The following is a 20,968-nucleotide window of genomic DNA, read 5'->3' on the forward strand; positions in this document are numbered from 1 at the left end:
TAGGAGCCGCCACTGATAGACAGTAGATGGTGGAAGGGGTGGAACTTCCAGAGGCAATGGAGATGCCTGCCACTGGGCTCCAAGCCCTGAAGGGGCACCTGCATGTAAAGCAGCACCTGTGTGGTTGACAGCAGGATCCCAGTGTGACTGCTGCTCTTCCAACGGAGCTCTGCGGCGCACTCACTGGTGCTGCAGAGTTAATCTGCTCTGTCCCAGGAGCCCTGCTAACACCTGCAATAGGAGGCAGGAAGGCTCCTGCCTGGTACCACTCAGCCTGCGCTGCAGTAAGCACCGGTGCAAACCCCCCCACCCCCCCTTGCTGCTGGACTGTGAGACGGGACCCACAGGTGAATGCTGATTTTGCATGATGCAGATGGCTGTATCTCATGAGTCGAGCACTGACCCACCGGCCATTGTCACACAGGACAGCTGGAGCCCTGCCAATTCACTTCAGGTTACGGTCCCTATAGATCTGTTGTGTGTGTCTATATACACTATATACACCAAGGGGGGGGGGGGTCACCAAGCGCCAACTTGCCTCCAGGCGACTGGGATGAACTTACACCTCTGGAAGGAGCAAGATGTATGTGGGAGCTGAATGTGTGTACTGAATGAGATGGTTGTATGGAGTGACAAGGATGTTGGAACCCAATTGGATTGAGTGTCCGAATGGGAAGGTTGTCTCAAATATCTGCTTAGACCTTCAGTTGCATAGACTGCATGTATGTATTCCAGTGAGCACCCAGCTGTGAATTAGCAGCTCCACCATTGTGTGAGTGACAGCCAGTGCCGTAACTAGACATTTTAGCGCTGTGTGCAAGAAACAGCATCGGCGCCCCCCCATACTTAAAACAGGGTCAGTGCGTGGCGTAGGCGCGCACCAAAAATATATCTCTCCACACCTGGGTGTCTGAGTCCTGTGTAACTTGTTATCTATCTAAAGGGTCTAGAGAGAGACACATACACATACACACACACACACACCTCCTGAGTCCTGTCCCAGTGTGTAAGTAGTACAGATGCAGCTGCTATTCTCACATGTGACAAGATAAATCATAGGGGGTCATTCCGAGTTGATCGCTTGGTAAATTTTTTCGCATCACAGCGATTTTCCGCTTAGTGCGCATGCGCAATGTCCGCACTGCGACTGCGCCAAGTAAATTTGCTATGCAGTTAGGTATTTCACTCACGGTTTTTTCTTCGGTCTGGTGATCGTAATGTGATTGACAGGAAGTGGGTGTTTCTGGGCGGAAACAGGCCGTTTTATGGGTGTGTGCGAAAAAACGCTACCGTTTCTGGGAAAAACGCGGGAGTGGCTGAAGAAACGGAGGAGTGTCTGGGCGAACGCTGGGTGTGTTTGTGATGTCAAACCAGGAACGACAAGCACTGAACTGATCGCAGATGCCGAGTAAGTCTGGAGCTACTCAGAAACTGCTAAGAGGTGTGTGGTCGCAATTTTGAGAATCTTTTGTTCGCAATTTTAAGAAGCTAAGATTCACTCCCAGTAGGCGGCGGCTTAGCGTGTGTAAAGCTGCTAAAAGCAGCTTGCGAGCGAACAACTCGGAATGAGGGCCATAGATATTTTTTCTATGTGTATTTTAAGTTTGTTTAAGTTGTCTTTGTTCCACTATAAGTACATTTTATAAAATAGTTGTCTTTCAATTAGGTGGAGCTATAAACTGTACCAAGGCTTTATTAAACAATTATTTTAAATCTAATATACACCATTGGGCTAAATTTAATATACACAATCCATACATCCCAACATGACCCATTCCTGGAAGGACACAATTCTTAAGTTATGATTGCAATCACCGGTGTTGATATACCTTTCTTATCAATGAAATAGTTCGACACAGGGGACCTCGATCATATATTAAGAGGAAAGTCCATGTAAAGAGCATTTTGTCCCTCCTGAAATGGGTCATGTTGGGAGGTATACACAATCTTATACACAGTCCCCATTCCCCCTTCCACCTGCGCCCCACTGTCTAAAGTGCACCGGGCACCCCCAAGGCTTAATCCAGCCCTGAGTGCACACGGTGATTGAAATGCGATTATACTCGCAGTGAGGATTCGTTCTCAAGTGATTGACAGGGAGTGTTCATTTTTTAGGAGGCAAAGGGGAGTGGCAGCAAAATACGGGCATGTTGGTACCATTATTGGGGTGTGTATCAGCCGCTGACTGCGATCCTGTACATAGCAGACACATTTCAGGTGTCTCAGTTATGGCGCCCATTCTGAGAGACCCTGGACAAACTCCGGGAGTCTATGTTTTCAGGATCTGCGTTGATGCTGCAAATGTGTACGGCGGTTGTGGGCAGCTGCGAAGGCTCCGGTGGGTGTCTTTGTACAAATCCCAGCGGCTGTTGCATTAGCATATTATTGCACATAGGGGTAATTCTGAGTTGATCGCAGCAGCAAGTTTGTTAGCAATTGGGCAAAACCATGTGCACTGCAGGGGGGGCAGATATAACATTTGCAGAGAGAGTTAGATTTGGGTGGGTTATTTTGTTTCTGTGCAGGGTAAATACTGGCTGCTTTATTTTTACACTGCAATTTAAATTTCAGTTTAAATACATCCCACCCAAATCTAACTCTCTCTGCACATGTTATATCTGCCCCCCCTGCAATGCACATAGTTTTGCCCAACTGCTAACAAATTTGCTGCTGCGATCAACTCAGAATTAGGCCCATAGTCGAAGAAATATGCATCTGCGGCAACATTAGCGCACAACTGTGAATGAGGACCATTATGCCGAAATAACATTTACTAAGTCTTGGAGAGAGATAAAGTACCAGCCAACCAGCTCCTAACTGTCATGTCACAGGCTGTGTATGCTAAATGATAGATAGGGGCTGGCTGTTGATATTTTATCTCTCTCCACTTTATCACTCTCCAGCGCTTAGTACATAGACCCCTAAGCTTCGTTTACTTTTTTTTGTTTTTTTGTTTGATTGTTTGAAAGAATCTTTGGGGTTAATTCAGACCTGATCGCCTGGCTGCTAATTTTGCTCTCCTACGATCTAATAGTCGCCACATCCAGGGCATGGGCAAACGCAGGGGGGGGGTTCTGGTTGCACGGAAACCCCCCTGCTCTTGGCAAGTGGCTCAAATTCTGACAATATTAGCAATGGTAAATAATACGATTACTAGAGTTGTCACCACATCATGCAGTTTAAAGGACAGAGCAGAGCTGCTGCACATGCCCAGTTTGCTGGGTGTGTGGATCGGGTGTGGTATTGAAAGTCGACAGTAACTAGGTCGACAATGTCTAGGTCGACCACTATTGGTCGTCAGTAACTAGGTCGACAGGGTGTCTAGGTCGACAGGGTCTTTAGGTCGACATGTTCTAGGTCAACAGGTCAAAAGGTCGACATGAGTTTTTAATGTTATTTTGGTGTCGTTTCCTTCGTAGAGTGACCGGGAACCCCAATTAGTGCACTGCGTCCCCTCGCATGGCTCGCTTCACTCGCCATGCTTCAGGCATGGTGCCTTCGCTCCGCTACCGCTTCGCTCGGCACAGATTACCATTCCAATCGTAGTCCACGTTGATCGTAAAGTATGAAAAGGTTAAAAAAAGTAAAAAAATTGTGAAAAATTCATGTCGACCTTTTGACCTGTCGACCTAGAACATGTCGACCTAAAGACCCTGTTGACCTAGACACCCTATTGACCTAGTTACTGTCGACCAATAGTGGTCGACCTAGACATTGTCGACCTAGTTACTGTCGACTTTCAATCCGGATCCCGTGTGGATCTGAGTCCTCAATCAGTGCTCTGGACCATAGAGTAGCTACCAGGAAGAAGAGACAGGAGCCTTACCATGAGGTGGGAGAATGTGTGCTTAAAAAATACAGTTCTTTCTCCCACTGGTTCTGTTATGTTTGTGTATTTATTTATTTATTTTGGTATGTTAAACCTTTCTTAACCATTTTTTTATATTACTTAAATATGGGTGATACAGCCTATACTTGAGACCATCTAGTTTTAAATATTAATACTGTATGCCATACAGTATCCAGTGTATAAATAGACCAGTGTTTACATTAATGTCCAGAGTCATTACTAGGTTCTTCTGCTACTCTCGCACTTGCTACAATGTTCCACAGAGTGGGAGATTGTGGACTGCATTCGGAAACCCCCCTCTAGAAATCCTGCGTTTGCCACTGCAGGGGGAGTGTAAATTCGCTGTACAAGTGTGAGATCGCATGTGTTTGCCGAGCCACGAAAATCCACTGTGTGCAGTCTCTGCGCAGCCCAGTATTTAGGGGCAGGAGCTGACGTCAGACAACCTCCCTGAAAATGCTTGGGAATGCTTGCATTTTTCCAGACACGCCCTGTAAACGCTCAGTTGCCACCCACAAACGGCCTCTTCCTGTCAATCACCTTGCGAACGCCCGTGCGTTCTGATTTTTCGCACCATCCTGTCGCTGACCGGCGATGCCCGTTGATGTTGTCTGACGCGCATGCACATTGCGGTGCATACACATGCGCAGTTAGGACCTGATCACCTGTTTTCGCACAGCAGCGATCAGATCAGAATTACCTTCTCTATCCGGACAATAGAGAAATAGTAACAGGTATTTAGTAACAATATTGGTAAAAGACACACTATTTGGGGGATGCCTAAGAGCATTACAAATCAGAACTTCATTAGAGGAACATACATAGTAAAATTGTGTAGCAGGAATAATAGAGAACAGGTGTGTAAGTAAATAAGGAGAGATGTTGGCAGTGGCACCCTAACTTTTTTTGGGTATTAGAGTGGCAATTTGCTATCAATACTACAGGCTGTATATATGGATTATATGTTTAAGTGTACTGTATAAAGCCATATTAGCCGCACGCATTTATATTATCTCCCAGATGCTCCCTGATCACACCCAACGTGTTGCGCCTGGACAGCGAAGAGACCATCATAGTGGACGGAAACAACGCTGCGTTTGATGCTGATGTCATTGTCCAAGACTTCCCCCAGAGGACACTCACTTTAGTTCAAGGAAAGGTCCTTGTCAATAAGGAGAATGGTTTTCTGGGAACAATTAAATTGACGGTAAGTCTCTTGTCTGTGAATAGAAGGAGGGGATGTGTAGACACTTAGTGGATATGTCATTTGTAGGAATATGTGACCAATTATGAATAATAATGAACTAGATACACAGTAGGGACGTGGTTAAGATATCGGCTGTCAGGATCCTGGCAGTCAGAATACTGACGCCTGGAATCTCTACACCTGTCAAAACACCAATTCCAGAATGCTGACAGGGTCAGTAAACCGACGCCGGATTCCCGTCGGCTGGCATCCCATAAGCAGGGGGGGGGGGTTAGGGTTAGGTTTCGGGGAGGGGGAGGTTAGGGTTAGGCTATGGGATGGGGGTTTGGATTAGGCACCCCCGGTGGGAGGGTTAGGCTACGGGAGGGGGGGGTTTGGGTTAGGCAGTGGTTCTCAACCTTTTTTTAAAAAGTGTCAGAAATTTTTTCACGACACCCCTAGGCCATGTTTATTTGTCACCCTTAGGTTATTGTGTGGTGAGGGACAAGATTTGATTCAGTTTGTCCACATAGTTTATGATTGGCAGCCACCAGCACTGGTTTTGCCAATTACATTGACCGTAAATAATTTGAATTGGATCCTGGACCACCATCGCAAGGCACCCCTTCCAGTGTCCTGAGGCACCCTAATGTGCCACAGCACACAGTTTGAGAACCAGTAATGTACAGTATATATATTCATTTATTTTCATAATATCATCCCCATACTATAGATTCCTGGAAAAGTTTTGAAAATAGATCCCAAAAAGAAACAGTATGTCTATGTCACCGTAAAGTCTACCAGCTGCAATCTGGAGAAGGTCATCTTGGTGTCCTTTCAAAGTGGACACATTTTCATGCAGACTGACAAACCCATCTACACTCCGGGATCCACAGGTAACGTTTGACATATCCAATTCAGCTAGCCAATTATCATTCCAGTGTACAGGGAAAGTTGGAAGCTTTCCTCCCAAACCGACTGATTTTCAGCTCATAAGTAGACAGGTGATTTCAGTCTGGTGCTTATTACCCAAAAATGAGAATGATCAGTATGCGTTACCTACCTGATTTAAGGGTATCCAGCTCTGGGCTTTGCCAGTATGAGCTGGTGGAACCATAGATGGGGTGCCCACAGTGGTTCCAGGCAGATGCATGTGCCAGTCAGCACTACTGCTGAATTCCCTATGGCAGTCAAGCCTGCAAAAATGCATTTATTACTCCCACCCCACCCCGACCACCACTACCACTCCTGGCCATAACCATCCCTGGTGACAATAGGACCAGGGCTCTTCTGTGCTCCCAATGTTCATTGGGTATGGAGTAGTAACATAAATATAGATTTAAAAAATTATTTCTGGTGATCTACAAGCTACCAAATATACAGTAACTGGCAAAAAAAAGCTAGAACTTGGAGAAACTAGGCCTGCTGGGACCTGTGGTTTGTCAAAGAAATGTAAATAAAGAAACATGTACAGTTTTAGTTCAAATACGTTGAGAAATAAAAATACAGACACATTCTAGTTAAAAAAACAAAACATTTTATTATGTTGACAGGAACGAATAGGTTGTTGCTTTATCTGTCTCTTTTTATCTCTCTAAACTTTATCTCTCCCCAAGCTTTGATAAATTTATCAACAAGGTCCCCATTTATGGGATCAGCCAGAAAAAAAGCCCCAAACAATATGAGGATTCCCTAGAATCCTCAATAGCATTACTTGAGGTGAAGTAACATTTCCTAAACCCAAAGTATAAAACCTATTTTAAACTCCGAGCTATCAACTGCTAGCTCATCAGGATACTGTCTAATACTGTTAGTAGCTAAAATCTTTCTTTGGCTCTTTCAAAAATTTCTTGAGAGAGCTGACAAGGCTCCATCCTTTTGAATCAACCTAGATCCATTTGATTCTGTAATAGGATTAGATCCATAAGACTCCTTTAAACACCCACTTTACAATCCCCAGAAAATTGCTGATAGAGTTTAGGAGATTGTTTCTGAATTCTACATGGTCCAGATCCCTATGGCATAGACCTGGATCTTAGACGTAGTGAATATTTGGTTGAAAGACATCTGCCCTCCTTCTTGACAATTGGACTTCCTCAAGACATCTGCCCTTCTTCTTGACAATTGGACTTCCTCAAAGCAGAAATACCTGCTGAAGAACTCCTTTAGACAATAAAATCCCTCCATACTATCCTAAGCTTTAATGGTTTCCATTCTAAAAATATATCCCTGGCTTTCTCTGTACATTAGACTCCACCATCCCTGTGAGACTACCACATATACAACAGCAAAACGAAACCAAGAGCTTCTTACAAACCCACTCACCTTGAGGCATCTGATTTGCAGCTTCTCCTCCAGAGGTCTCATTTCCACCCTATACTTCTTACTTTAAAATTCTAGCTGGTTAAATCTACTCATAAGTTTGTTGGAAGGAAGATATGGAGGAATAGATGGTTGGCAGGTCTTTGATGTACTGTAAATGCATACTAAGGAAAACTTGTATAAACTGTTATTTCACTGGTATACTTTTCCCACAAGATTGCATATTATCTTCCTTTCCACGTCAATTCTTTGATGGTGACATTGTGGTGATCCCTGTACTCTGCACCACGTTTGGAAGTCCTGCCCCAAAATATAATTTTTTTGCCATGAGGTCCAAAATCTCATGTTCACTATCACTCAGGTCTCTGTTCTTCCCAACCTCTTCATTTGCCATCTCCAGCAGCCTATACCTGACACCCCTAAATGTTCTTGGAAATTAATTTATTAACCATATTCTCACTGCTGCCTAATGTTTGATAGCTTTCTAGTGGAAACATCCTGACCCTCCAATGTTCTTGAACCATATGAAGAAAATTTGGTTTGTCCATTTTCTACACGATACAATAAATCTTTTTTCTTTATCCACTAGTCTATACTACGGTCCTGTTGTTCATTTATAACATCCCCTTTTCTTTGTTTACTTTTACTTTTCTCTTTACATCCCTTACGGACCACCCCTATTGTACTCCTTTCTCTTCTACCAGCTGTTTTCTCCTTACCTCTTTTGGTCCACAGAACACAACACTTTGTAGAATGTTGTCTATCATGTATACGGGTGTGAATCGTTGGGTCGACAGTAACTAGGTCGACAGTCATTAGGTCAACCACTATTGGTCAACAGTGACTAGGTCAACACATGAAATAGGTTGACTCATTCATTAGGTCGACTTGATTAAAGTCTACATGAAAAAAAAGGTCGACATGAGTTTTTTTTGTGTCATTTACTTCATAAAGTGACTGGGAACCCATCTCTTTGCTCTCCATGCTTCGGGCAAGGTGCCTCGCTCAGCTACCGCTGCACTCAGCACAGGTTAGTATACCCAATCGTGGTCCATGTGAATCGCAAAGTATGAAAAAGTTCAAAAAAGTAAAAATGTTTTTTTCCAAAACTCATGTTGACCTTCTCATGTGTCGACCTTTGTCATGTCGACCTAGTGACCATGTCGGCCTAATGACCATGTTGACCTAATGCATGTCAACCAAAAGTGGTCGACCTAATGTGTGTCGACCTAAGTGTTGTCGACCTAAAGACTGGATAACCATGTATACAACTGTGGCATCACATTCATAGGATGTCTTGTAGCACAGTTCCAATAACATTTACTGAAAAAAAAGTATTTCTACCGGAACCTGCTCCCGCACAATAAACTTCATTCATTCATGATACATTACTTCAAGTGATAAGCAGTCAGACATTTATGTACTGTATAGAGGACAGATGACCAGACAAAAATGGTTCTTACTTATAGTTCTTATAGCTCTTAAGACACATTTCTTTACCAAACCCAGCCAAATCTCATCCTAACCCTCTGTTCCACGCTCTCTATGTACCCCATCTGTGTCACACCTGTCTGTCTACCCCTCCCCTTTAGAATGTAAGCTCTCACGAGTAGGGCCCTCTTCCCTCATGTGCTTATCCTTTGTCTTAATTTAATAATCCTCAACTGCCCAAATCCCGCAGTTTTTTGGCCACCTGGAACTTATCTCTATGTCGTTTACTGGTGTAGTTATGCTTAGTTACCCTGTACTTGTCCTATATTGTCTTCAACTGTAAGTCACTGTTTTCCTGTTTTGATTATGTGCATATGTACTCTGTAATTGGGCGCTGCGGAACCCTTGTGGCGCCATATAAATAAAGGTTAATAATAATAGTTTGTAAATAACTTTCTTTTCTCATTCAGTCCTCTACAGGATTTTCTCTGTGACTCCAAGATTGCAACCTGTAGAAGCATCAGTGATCATCGAAATCCTGGTGAGATTAATCATCTTGATTGTCAAACTCAACAGAAAAAGTATTTTTGATTTAACTTGATTGATTTATACAGAATATTATGCCAGTACCACTTCATGCATCATGCACTAATTACACTGATAACATTCTTTTAAGATGATCATTTGCTTACGTTACTAATACTGGGATAGAGGAGAAGACTGCTCAAGTGACGCCGTTTCTCTACCTTTTGCCACAGCCATCTCAGCTACTGTGCAGGTAGTACTCAGGTAGTAAGCAGACAATAACAAGTAAAAGTCATCCTAAACACCTGTGATACAAAGTCAATAGAGCTGCTGTTCCGTTTAAATGATTTACCGACAGTGGTCAGGTCCAATTGTGGAATGTAAATGGCATGTCTGAGGGAGAAGAAGGTGACTTCCCAGCAGTCAGACTAAGGATGGAAAACAGTTATGATATTTTTGGAGGAGATTGTAGATGTTTCAGAGTGACCTTCTCCTGACTCTGCTGTACCTTTCATACCCAAACCAAGTACAGTATATCATTAACAGTCTTCTGGTTGGGAATTGAGTGCCTGTATACGCCTCATTTAGAATACCGTGTCCAGTTCTGGAGACCATATCTCCAGAATTATATAAGTACATTAGAGACTGTACAAAGAAGGGCAACTAAAATGGTGCATGGCCTAAATAAAAAAAACTTACTTGGAAAGACTAAAAGATCTTAACATGTATAGTCTGGAGCAGAGAAGGGAAAGGGGGGATATGATAGAATCTTTCAAATATATCAAGGGTTTTAACAAAGTCCAAGAGGGAAACATTCTCCAAATGAAGAGAAGTATGAAAACACGAGGACATGTACTGACACTAGAGGGAGGTAGGCTCAGGGGAAATTTAAGGAAAAAAACCTTCACAGAAAGAGTAATGGATAAGTGGAATAGTCTCCCATCAGAGACAGTAGAGCAAATTAAACATGCATGGGATAGACATAAGGAAACCCATACAAAGAACAAGGATCATATAGGGTTGATGTTTCCTAAATATTTCTATGTTTATTCTCGGGCCACTTAGATCTGTTCAAGGCCCATATTTCATTCTGATCTGGTACAGTTTGCATCTTGCCTATGCGTGGATAGAACTTGTTACATAATACATAGTGTTACACTATATAGCTTTTAACTCTGATTGTGGTTCAATCCAATGGATGGTTGGAGTTCCATCTAGATACCCATTGAGAGGCCTACATTAACACCAGTGGATTACCATAGGGGTAACTAATTGTAGAATGGTCACACAGAGGTGGATGCTTATTGATCCTGTACACCAGTATCCCACTATATGCACTTTATTTCCATTGAGGTATTTGGGTATTAATACAAATTTGACAAGTGACAAAAAGACGGAAGAGCATGATATTTCCACTTAATTTTGTAGAAGGGCTGTTTTTCATAGTTACTGTATGTTTATGGATGCACATGTTGTTAAGCACCTTTTTGGTGGCCTCCCCACTTTTGTTTGTATTTTGTATTTTAAGTGTTGGTGAAACTTTGAAGGTGACTCCATTTAGGCACCTTCCTGCATACAGAAGTCTTTACTACTATTATTTCTTTATAATATCGGTACATTTAATTTTTTTTTTTTTAAACCATTTACAATGTGGCGCTTTACACATCAGGCAAACACACACTGACCTCACGACTGTTGACCACATGGGTTTCAGCATTGTCAGTTGATCTAATTTTTCTGCTGCTATTGAAATTGGTATGCAGGTATAAAGTAGCAACCAATCAGCTCCTATCTGTCATGCTTCTAACACAATAAATAGTGGAAAACTGCTCTAATCAAGCTGGTAACAATCCCCAGGTGCTGTGGGATGGGGTTACTCTAGACAAGAAATACAAAAGGGATTTTTCCCACGCACTCTGCTGACTGTTAGTAAGAAGAACTATATACTATGTAATAATAGGAAATTTAGAGCTCTTCGTTACATATGTTTTGCAAAAGATATGATAAGCCTCCAGGCCACTTCACGGCTGCTCTATTACTGGAGGTCCCTAACTAAGCATAGGTCCAGGGCTTGGACCCCACAAATTCGGCTCAGGCCCGACCACCCCAGGGCAGCACACCATTGAAATACTAAAGTGTTAATATGTGTTAAGAAAGAAGCAGAGGCTATGGGTTAGAAAGTGCTACAAAAATAAGGGTGTTAATAAAATACTCAAAAGAGTAATATTAGTGAAAAAATAGGAGCGTTACATAAGTGCTAAATAAATAATATGGCATGCTACTCCAAGGTGGCCCAGCCCCACCAGACCTGGGGGGTACCACTCCCCAAACCCATACACAGCATAATAATAATTACATCCACTATGGGTCATACAATTGCTTAATGTATGGCCACATGATAATGGCACATACAGAACATATCCAGATTGAGAGCTAGTTTACCTGGAGGCACCCCTGTATCCTGCTTCTAACACAGCCTGTGACATGGCAGCTGGGAGCTGATCGGTTGGTACTTTATCACTCTCCAAGGCTTAGAATCTCCCTGATATTTTCTCCACCAGCACAGGTGATCTGGCACAGATGTCACCATGTTTCTCCACTAAGGACTCTATCCACAGTCATCCTTCAACCTATACTGTTCAGGAAGTCTCCACAGGGGCTCCAGCCCCTTGCTGGGCCAAAATTAAATAAATGATCTTTAAAAAAAAAACAGCATAGCAAAAAAATTTTTTAAATACACAGGTTGCAGTCTGTGTAAGAGGGCAGTACAACAAGGTTATTAAAATTGTGGACCGGTACAGGGGGTCTTCTGGGCAACTGGAAACCCCCCTAAGATCACACCAACACTTGATTGAGTGACACATATTAAAATATTGTCCTTGAGCAAACCTTGAAAGGTACCATATGAATACACATATTTTCCTTAAGTAAGAGTTATAATTTGACTAATGACAATGACTAAATGACTGTAAAAAATATATAAATATATATATATATATATATATATATATATATATATTTATATATATACATATTGCTTATTTTCCCAGTGGTTCTTGAAGTCAAGCTTTTTTATAATTTGGGTTGTCTTTCCTTTATAGAATCCAGAGAATGTCATTATATCTAGCCGATTGCAATTAACAAAAACTGGCGTCTTATCCCTGAGCTATGTATTAACAGAACCTGTAAGGTGAGACTCAAGTATACATATTGATTGCATCATGAGCCATGTTTATCAGTGTTGAACCATAGACACCAACCTATCATAGAAAAATATTATTGTCATTATTATTATTATATTATTATTATTGTTATTATTATTGCACCCTCCACCGGTGTTTGCTATGCTGCTGGGCACTGCTGATTGGTCAATTAAGAGTGAAGTCCAGGTAGAGAGTATTAGTTCCCTCCTGGAATTGGTAATGTTGGGATGTATGCAGGGACGTAGCCAGTACTTTGTGGGCCCCATAGCAAAATTTTGAATGGGCCCCCATCCCTGTGCTTCTAGAGAGACACTTCTCTGCCGCAGATGTTAATTGTATGCCTTATAATAGTGCCCTAGTTAATTTTCTGAACCATGGTAGAGCCTTATTTAATGATATGCCCCATAGTAGTGCCCTCGTTTCTTTTATGAATCTCAGTAGTGCTTAAGTTGACCCTGCAGATGGAGAATGCGGCAATCCAATTCACATTATGATATACAGTATAATGCTCCCCATTCATATTGTGCCTCATTACAGTGCCCAGGTTCATATTATATAACATTAATATTGCCCTCCAGTTCATTTTATACCACACTACAATGAGCAGGTCCAGGAGCATACCTACTGTAGATATATTTCAGGCCCCAAGGAAAAAGTTTGAAAAGACCCCTACATACCCAAAGGCGAAAAATGTATATAACACGTGTAACAGTGACAGGGAAGGTGGGCCCCTCTCAGCTCTGGGCCCCATAGCAGCTGCACTCCCTGCACCTATGGTAGCTACGACCTTGGATGTATGGATTGTGTATATTAAATTTAAACCAATGGTGTATATTAGATTTAAACTAATAGTTTAATAATTCCTGGGTACTGTTTATAGCGCCACCTAATTGAGAGACAACTATTTTATAATGTTTTCTTGTTGCGGAACAAAGGCAACTTAAGCAACCTAAAAATACGGGTGGTCTTCAGTATGCCGACTGTCGGGATCCCAGTGCTCAGTATTAGAGATGTGCACTTGAAATTTTTCGGGTTTTGTGTTTTGGTTTTGGGTTCGGTTCCGCGGCCGTGTTTTGGGTTCGACCGCGTTTTGGCAAAACCTCACCGAATTTTTTTTGTCGGATTCGGGTGTGTTTTGGATTCGGGTGTTTTTTTCAAAAAACACTAAAAAACAGCTTAAATCATAGAATTTGGGGGTCATTTTGATCCCAAAGTATTATTAACCTCAAAAACCATAATTTCCACTCATTTTCAGTCTATTCTGAACACCTCACACCTCACAATATTATTTTTAGTCCTAAAATTTGCACCGAGGTCGCTGGATGACTAAGCTAAGCGACCCTAGTGGCCGACACAAACACCTGGCCCATCTAGGAGTGGCACTGCAGTGTCACGCAGGATGGCCCTTCCAAAAAACACTCCCCAAACAGCACATGACGCAAAGAAAAAAAGAGGCGCAATGAGGTAGCTGTGTGAGTAAGCTAAGCGACCCTAGTGTCCGACACAAACACCTGGCCCATCTAGGAGTGGCACTGCAGTGTCACGCAGGATGGCCCTTCCAAAAAACACTCCCCAAACAGCACATGACGCAAAGAAAAAAAGAGGCGCAATGAGGTAGCTGTGTGAGTAAGATAAGCGACCCTAGTGGCCGACACAAACACCTGGCCCATCTAGGAGTGGCACTGCAGTGTCACGCAGGATGGCCCTTCCAAAAAACACTCCCCAAACAGCACATGACGCAAAGAATAAAAGAGGCGCAATGAGGTAGCTGTGTGAGTAAGATAAGCGACCCTAGTGGCCGACACAAACACCTGGCCCATCTAGGAGTGGCACTGCAGTGTCACGCAGGATGGCCCTTCCAAAAAACACTCCCCAAACAGCACATGACGCAAAGAAAAAAAGAGGCGCAATGAGGTAGCTGTATGAGTAAGATAAGCGACCCTAGTGGCCGACACAAACACCTGGCCCATCTAGGAGTGGCACTGCAGTGTCACGCAGGATGGCCCTTCCAAAAAACACTCCCCAAACAGCACATGACGCAAAGAAAAAAAGAGGCGCAATGAGGTAGCTGTGTGAGTAAGATAAGCGACCCTAGTGGCCGACACAAACACCTGGCCCATCTAGGAGTGGCACTGCAGGTAGCCGTGGACTACCGTACTGTGTCTGCTGCTAATATAGACTGGATGATAATGAGATAAAATTAAAATATATATATATATCACACTAGTACTGCAGCCGGACAGGTATATATTATGTAATGACGGACCTGCTGGACACTGTCTGTCAGACTCAGCACTGCAGACTCCTAAAGTAAGCTACTAGTATCAAGAAGATAGAAAAAAAAAAAACCACGGGTAGGTGGTATACAATTATGGATGGACGAGCGACTGCCGACACAGAGGTAGCTACAGCCGTGGACTACCGTACTGTGTCTGCTGCTAATATAGACTGGATGATAATGAGATAAAATAAAAATATATATATATCACACTAGTACTGCAGCCGGACAGGTATATATTATGTAATGACGGACCTGCTGGACACTGTCTGCAGAATGCGTTTATAAAAACACCACACGACGAGTGTTTAACTTTTTCAGGCAGACAATCACAATATACTGGTGGTCAGCAGACAATCACAATACTGGTGGTCAGTGGTCACTGGTCAGTCACACTGGCAGTGGCACTCTGGCAGCAAAAGTGTGCACTGTACTTAAAATATGTGCTCCTGCTATAACTGCTCCCCAGTCTCCCCCACAATTAAGCTGTGTGAGCAGTGAGCACTCAGCACAGTCAGATAATGATATACAGTATTACATATGATGCAGCACACTGGGCTGAGCACAGATATGGTATGTGACTGTGTCACACTGTGTATCGTTTTTTTTCAGGCAGAGAACGGATTAATTAAACTGGTGGTCACTGGTCACACTATCAGCAGCAAGTAGTACTCCTCCTAATAATATGCTCCCCAAAATTTGTGTCTCTCTCTAGTACTCTAGTCTAAACGGAGAGGACGCCAGCCACGTCCTCTCCCTATCAATCTCAATGCACGTGTGAAAATGGCGGCGACGCGCGGCTCCTTATATAGAATCCGAGTCTCGCGATAGAATACGAGCCTCGCGAGAATCCGACAGCGGGATGATGACTTTCGGGCGTGCTCGGGTTAACCGAGCAAGGCGGGAAGATCCGAGTCGCTCGGCCCCGTGTAAAAAAACCTGAAGTTCGGGCGAGTTCGGATTCCGAGGAACCGAACCCGCTCATCTCTACTCAGTATACCGGCGCCGGAATCCCGACAGCCGGCATACCAACACTTTTTCTCCCTCGTGGGGGTTCACAACCCCCCTGGAGGGAGAATAAAATAGTGTGGCGCGCATAGGGGCTCATTTGCGCTCACCACGCTGTTGGTATGCCGGCGGTCGGGCTCCCGGCACCGGTATGCTGGTTGCCGGGAGCCCGGCCGCCGGCATACCATACTACACCCTAAAAATACACGTAGAAAAATCAATCTTTAATGATCATGTCACATGGAAGTTTAGCACCAGCCTCTGCACTACTTGTACTACTTACACACTAAGACAGGACTCAGGAGGACTCTCTGTGTGTGTCTATCTCTCTAGACCTGAATGAGATAACAGGTTACACGGGACCCAGACACCCAGGCGGGGATGAGAAGAAGCTGTGTCACTTACAACTCTCTCCCCCACCTATCTCTCCTCTGGTTGGGAAGCTCTGTCGGTAGCTCATGAAACCTGATAATCCCGTGTCTCTGCCTGAACTGCATATTGTTCTGCTCGTAATTCTGGCTGCCTAATTCTGCTGCTGCACAAGAGGAAGAGCTAGTGATGTCAGTGTGTTCTAGCAGAGGGCGGCCCAGTAAAGTATCCCCTGTATCCCCCCCCCCACCTTCCTTAATCTGACTATGTACCAGCCCATGCTGAAAAATGCTGGAAACCATCCAGGCATCTCTAGGTTTGGCTACATGGCTAACAGTAATGAAAAGTTGCTAACTTTGCCATTCCAGGTAATTCAAATGTAGAATGGTATTCTATTAGTCGCGATCAGAGCTGATGATACATAGTGCAAAATCCCTATTTTAAGCTGTTTTTGGGGTTTGGTTCAGTTAGATAATAATAATAATAATAATAATAATAATAATAATAATAATATTTATATAGCACTTTTCTCCTAATAGGCTACATAAATCTGAGCCCTATGTTGGTAAATAAGGCTTCAAATAAATCCCTCTCTGGAATAAATTTAATTGAGATGTACTAAATAGTGTTACTCAGATGGTGTGTGAAACAACTAATATCTCTTTGTTTTGTACTTATAGTTTTGGAATATGGACCATATCAGCAAAATTTCAGGATGCAGATACACAAAACTACATCACAAACTTTGAAGTGAAAGAATACGGTATGAAGTATGATGATTACAGTATATAGTATAATTACTGAACCATTGAGTCAGCCATGGAGCCTGAGCACTGAAGGGAACATGGTCAAATATGGGAGTCGTGGCAACATGCAATTCTAAAAACAATGGAAAATACTAGAGATGAGCGGGTTCGGTTCCTCGGAATCCGAACCCGCCCGAACTTCAGCTTTTTTTACACGGATCCGAGCGACTCGGATCTTCCCGCCTTGCTCGGTTAACCCGAGCGCGCCCGAACGTCATCATGACGCTGTCGGATTCTCGCGAGGCTCGGATTCTATCGCGAGACTCGGATTCTATATAAGGAGCCGCGCGTCGCCGCCATTTTCACACGTGCATTGAGATTGATAGGGAGAGGACGTGGCTGGCGTCCTCTCCATTTAGATTAGAAGAGAGAGAGTGAGATTGAGACAGAGACACTTGATTTACTGGAGCTTAGGAGTACTAGAGAGTGCAGAGTTTACTAGTGATTGACCACTGACCAGTGACCACCAGTGCAGTTTTATTTAATATAATCCGTTCTCTGCCTGAAAAAAACGATACACAGTGACTCAGTCACATACCATATCTGTGCTCAGCCCAGTGTGCTGCATCATCTATGTATAATATCACACAGCTTAATTGTGGGGGAGACTGGGGAGCAGTTATAGGTTATAGCAGGAGCCAGGAGTACATATTATTAAAATTAAACAGTGCACACTTTTGCTGCAGGAGTGCCACTGCCAGTGTGACTGACCAGTGACCTGACCACACTGACCACCAGTATAGTATACTATATTGTGATTGCCTGAAAAAGTTAAACACTCGTCGTGTGACTTGTGTGGTGTTTTTTTATTCTATAAAAAACTCATTCTGCTGACAGACAGTGTCCAGCAGGTCCGTCATTATATAATATATACCTGTCCGGCTGCAGTAGTGATATATATATATTTTTTATATCATTATTTATCATCCAGTCGCAGCAGACACAGTACGGTAGTTCACGGCTGTAGCTACCTCTGTGTCGGCACTCGGCAGTCCATCCATAATTGTATACCACCTACCCGTGGTTTTTTCTTTCTTTCTTCTTTATACATACTACATCTCATTATCATCCAGTCTATATTAGCAGCAGACACAGTACAGTACGGTAGTCCACGGCTGTAGCTACCTCTGTGTCGGCACTCGGCAGTCCATCCATAATTGTATACCACCTACCCGTGGTTTTTTTTTTCTTCTTTATACATACTACATCTCATTATCATCCAGTCTATATTAGCAGCAGACACAGTACAGTACGGTAGTCCACGGCTGTAGCTACCTCTGTGTCGGCACTCGGCAGTCCATCCATAATTGTATACCACCTACCCGTGGTTTTTTTTTCTTTCTTCTTTATACATACTACATCTCATTATCAACCAGTCTATATTAGCAGCAGACACAGTACAGTACGGTAGTCCACGGCTGTAGCTACCTCTGTGTCGGCACTCGGCAGTCCGTCCATAATTGTATACCACCTACCCGTGGTTTTTTTTTTCTTTCTTCTTTATACATACTACATCTCATTATCATCCAGTCTATATTAGCAGCAGACACAGTACAGTACGGTAGTCCACGGCTGTAGCTACCTCTGTGTCGGCACTCGGCAGTCCATCCATAATTGTATACCACCTACCCATGGTTTTTTTTTTCTTCTTTATACATACTACATCTCATTATCATCCAGTCTATATTAGCAGCAGACACAGTACAGTACGGTAGTCCACGGCTGTAGCTACCTCTGTGTCGGCACTCGGCAGTCCATCCATAATTGTATACCACCTACCCGTGGTTTTTTTTTCTTTCTTCTTTATACATACTACATCTCATTATCATCCAGTCTATATTAGCAGCAGACACAGTACAGTACGGTAGTCCACGGCTGTAGCTACCTCTGTGTCGGCACTCGGCAGTCCGTCCATAATTGTATACCACCTACCCGTGGTTTTTTTTTCTTTCTTCTTTATACATACTACATCTCATTATCATCCAGTCTATATTAGCAGCAGACACAGTACAGTACGGTAGTCCACGGCTGTAGCTACCTCTGTGTCGGCACTCGGCAGTCCATCCATAATTGTATACCATCTACCCGTGGTTTTTTTTTTCTTCTTTATACATACTACATCTCATTATCATCCAGTCTATATTAGCAGCAGACACAGTACAGTACGGTAGTCCACGGCTGTAGCTACCTCTGTGTCGGCACTCGGCAGTCCATCCATAATTGTATACCACCTACCCGTGGTTTTTTTTTCTTTCTTCTTTATACATACTACATCTCATTATCATCCAGTCTATATTAGCAGCAGACACAGTACAGTACGGTAGTCCACGGCTGTAGCTACCTCTGTGTCGGCACTCGGCAGTCCGTCCATAATTGTATACCACCTACCCGTGGTTTTTTTTTCTTTCTTCTTTATACATACATACTACATCTCATTATCAACCAGTCTATATTAGCAGCAGACACAGTACAGTACGGTAGTCCACGGCTGTAGCTACCTCTGTGTCGGCACTCGGCAGTCCATCCATAATTGTATACCACCTACCCGTGTTTTTTTTTTCCTTCTTTATACATACTACATCTCATTATCATCCAGTCTATATTAGCAGCAGACACAGTACAGTACGGTAGTCCACGGCTGTAGCTACCTCTGTGTCGGCACTCGGCAGTCCGTCCATAATTGTATACCACCTACCCGTGGTTTTTTTTCTTTCTTCTTTATACATACATACTACATCTCTTTATCAACCAGTCTATATTAGCAGCAGACACAGTACAGTACGGTAGTCCACGGCTGTAGCTACCTCTGTGTCGGCACTCGGCAGTCCATCCATAATTGTATACTAGTATCCATCCATCTCCATTGTTTACCTGAGGTGCCTTTTAGTTGTGCCTATTAAAATATGGAGAACAAAAATGTTGAGGTTCCAAAATTAGGGAAAGATCAAGATCCACTTCCACCTCGTGCTGAAGCTGCTGCCACTAGTCATGGCCGAGACGATGAAATGCCAGCAACGTCGTCTGCCAAGGCCGATGCCCAATGTCATAGTACAGAGCATGTCAAATCCAAAACACCAAATATCAGTAAAAAAAGGACTCCAAAACCTAAAATAAAATTGTCGGAGGAGAAGCGTAAACTTGCCAATATGCCATTTACCACACGGAGTGGCAAGGAACGGCTGAGGCCCTGGCCTATGTTCATGGCTAGTGGTTCAGCTTCACATGAGGATGGAAGCACTCAGCCTCTCGCTAGAAAAATGAAAAGACTCAAGCTGGCAAAAGCAGTAGCACCGCAAAGAACTGTGCGTTCTTCGAAATCCCAAATCCACAAGGAGAGTCCAATTGTGTCGGTTGCGATGCCTGACCTTCCCAACACTGGACGTGAAGAGCATGCGCCTTCCACCATTTGCACGCCCCCTGCAAGTGCTGGAAGGAGCACCCGCAGTCCAGTTCCTGATAGTCAGATTGAAGATGTCAGTGTTGAAGTACACCAGGATGAGGAGGATATGGGTGTTGCTGGCGCTGGGGAGGAAATTGACCAGGAGGATTCTGATGGTGAGGTGGTTTGTTTAAGTCAGGCACCCGGGGAGACACCTGTTGTCCGTGGGAGGAATATGGCCGTTGACATGCCTGGTGAAAATACCAAAAAAATCAGCTCTTCGGTGTGGAAGTATTTCAACAGAAATGCGGACAACAGGTGTCAAGCCGTGTGTTGCCTTTGTCAAGCTGTAATAAGTAGGGGTAAGGACGTTAACCACCTCGGAACATCCTCCCTTATACGTCACCTGCAGCGCATTTATAATAAGTCAGTGACAAGTTCAAAAACTTTGGGCGATAGCGGAAGCAGTCCACTGACCAGTAAATCCCTTCCTCTTGTAACCAAGCTCACGCAAACCACCCCACCAACTCCCTCAGTGTCAATTTCCTCCTTCCCCAGGAATGCCAATAGTCCTGCAGGCCATGTCACTGGCAATTCTGACGATTCCTCTC

General features: G+C 43.5%; 1 protein-coding gene across 1 annotated transcript in view; it reads left to right on the forward strand.

Moving 5' to 3' along the window:
- LOC134936119 (A.superbus venom factor 1-like) overlaps positions 1-20,968 on the forward strand; it is a 147,197-nt gene that overhangs the window by 14,535 nt on the left and 111,694 nt on the right. The window contains exons 2-6 of the mRNA XM_063931028.1: positions 4,871-5,057; positions 5,770-5,932; positions 9,260-9,330; positions 12,416-12,504; positions 16,853-16,935. Coding sequence (XP_063787098.1) covers positions 4,871-5,057; positions 5,770-5,932; positions 9,260-9,330; positions 12,416-12,504; positions 16,853-16,935 — 593 coding nt within the window. The remainder of the gene's footprint in view (positions 1-4,870; positions 5,058-5,769; positions 5,933-9,259; positions 9,331-12,415; positions 12,505-16,852; positions 16,936-20,968) is intronic.

The sequence above is a fragment of the Pseudophryne corroboree genome, chromosome 6, assembly GCF_028390025.1.
Source record: "Pseudophryne corroboree isolate aPseCor3 chromosome 6, aPseCor3.hap2, whole genome shotgun sequence".
NCBI classification, from domain to species: Eukaryota; Metazoa; Chordata; class Amphibia; order Anura; family Myobatrachidae; genus Pseudophryne; species Pseudophryne corroboree.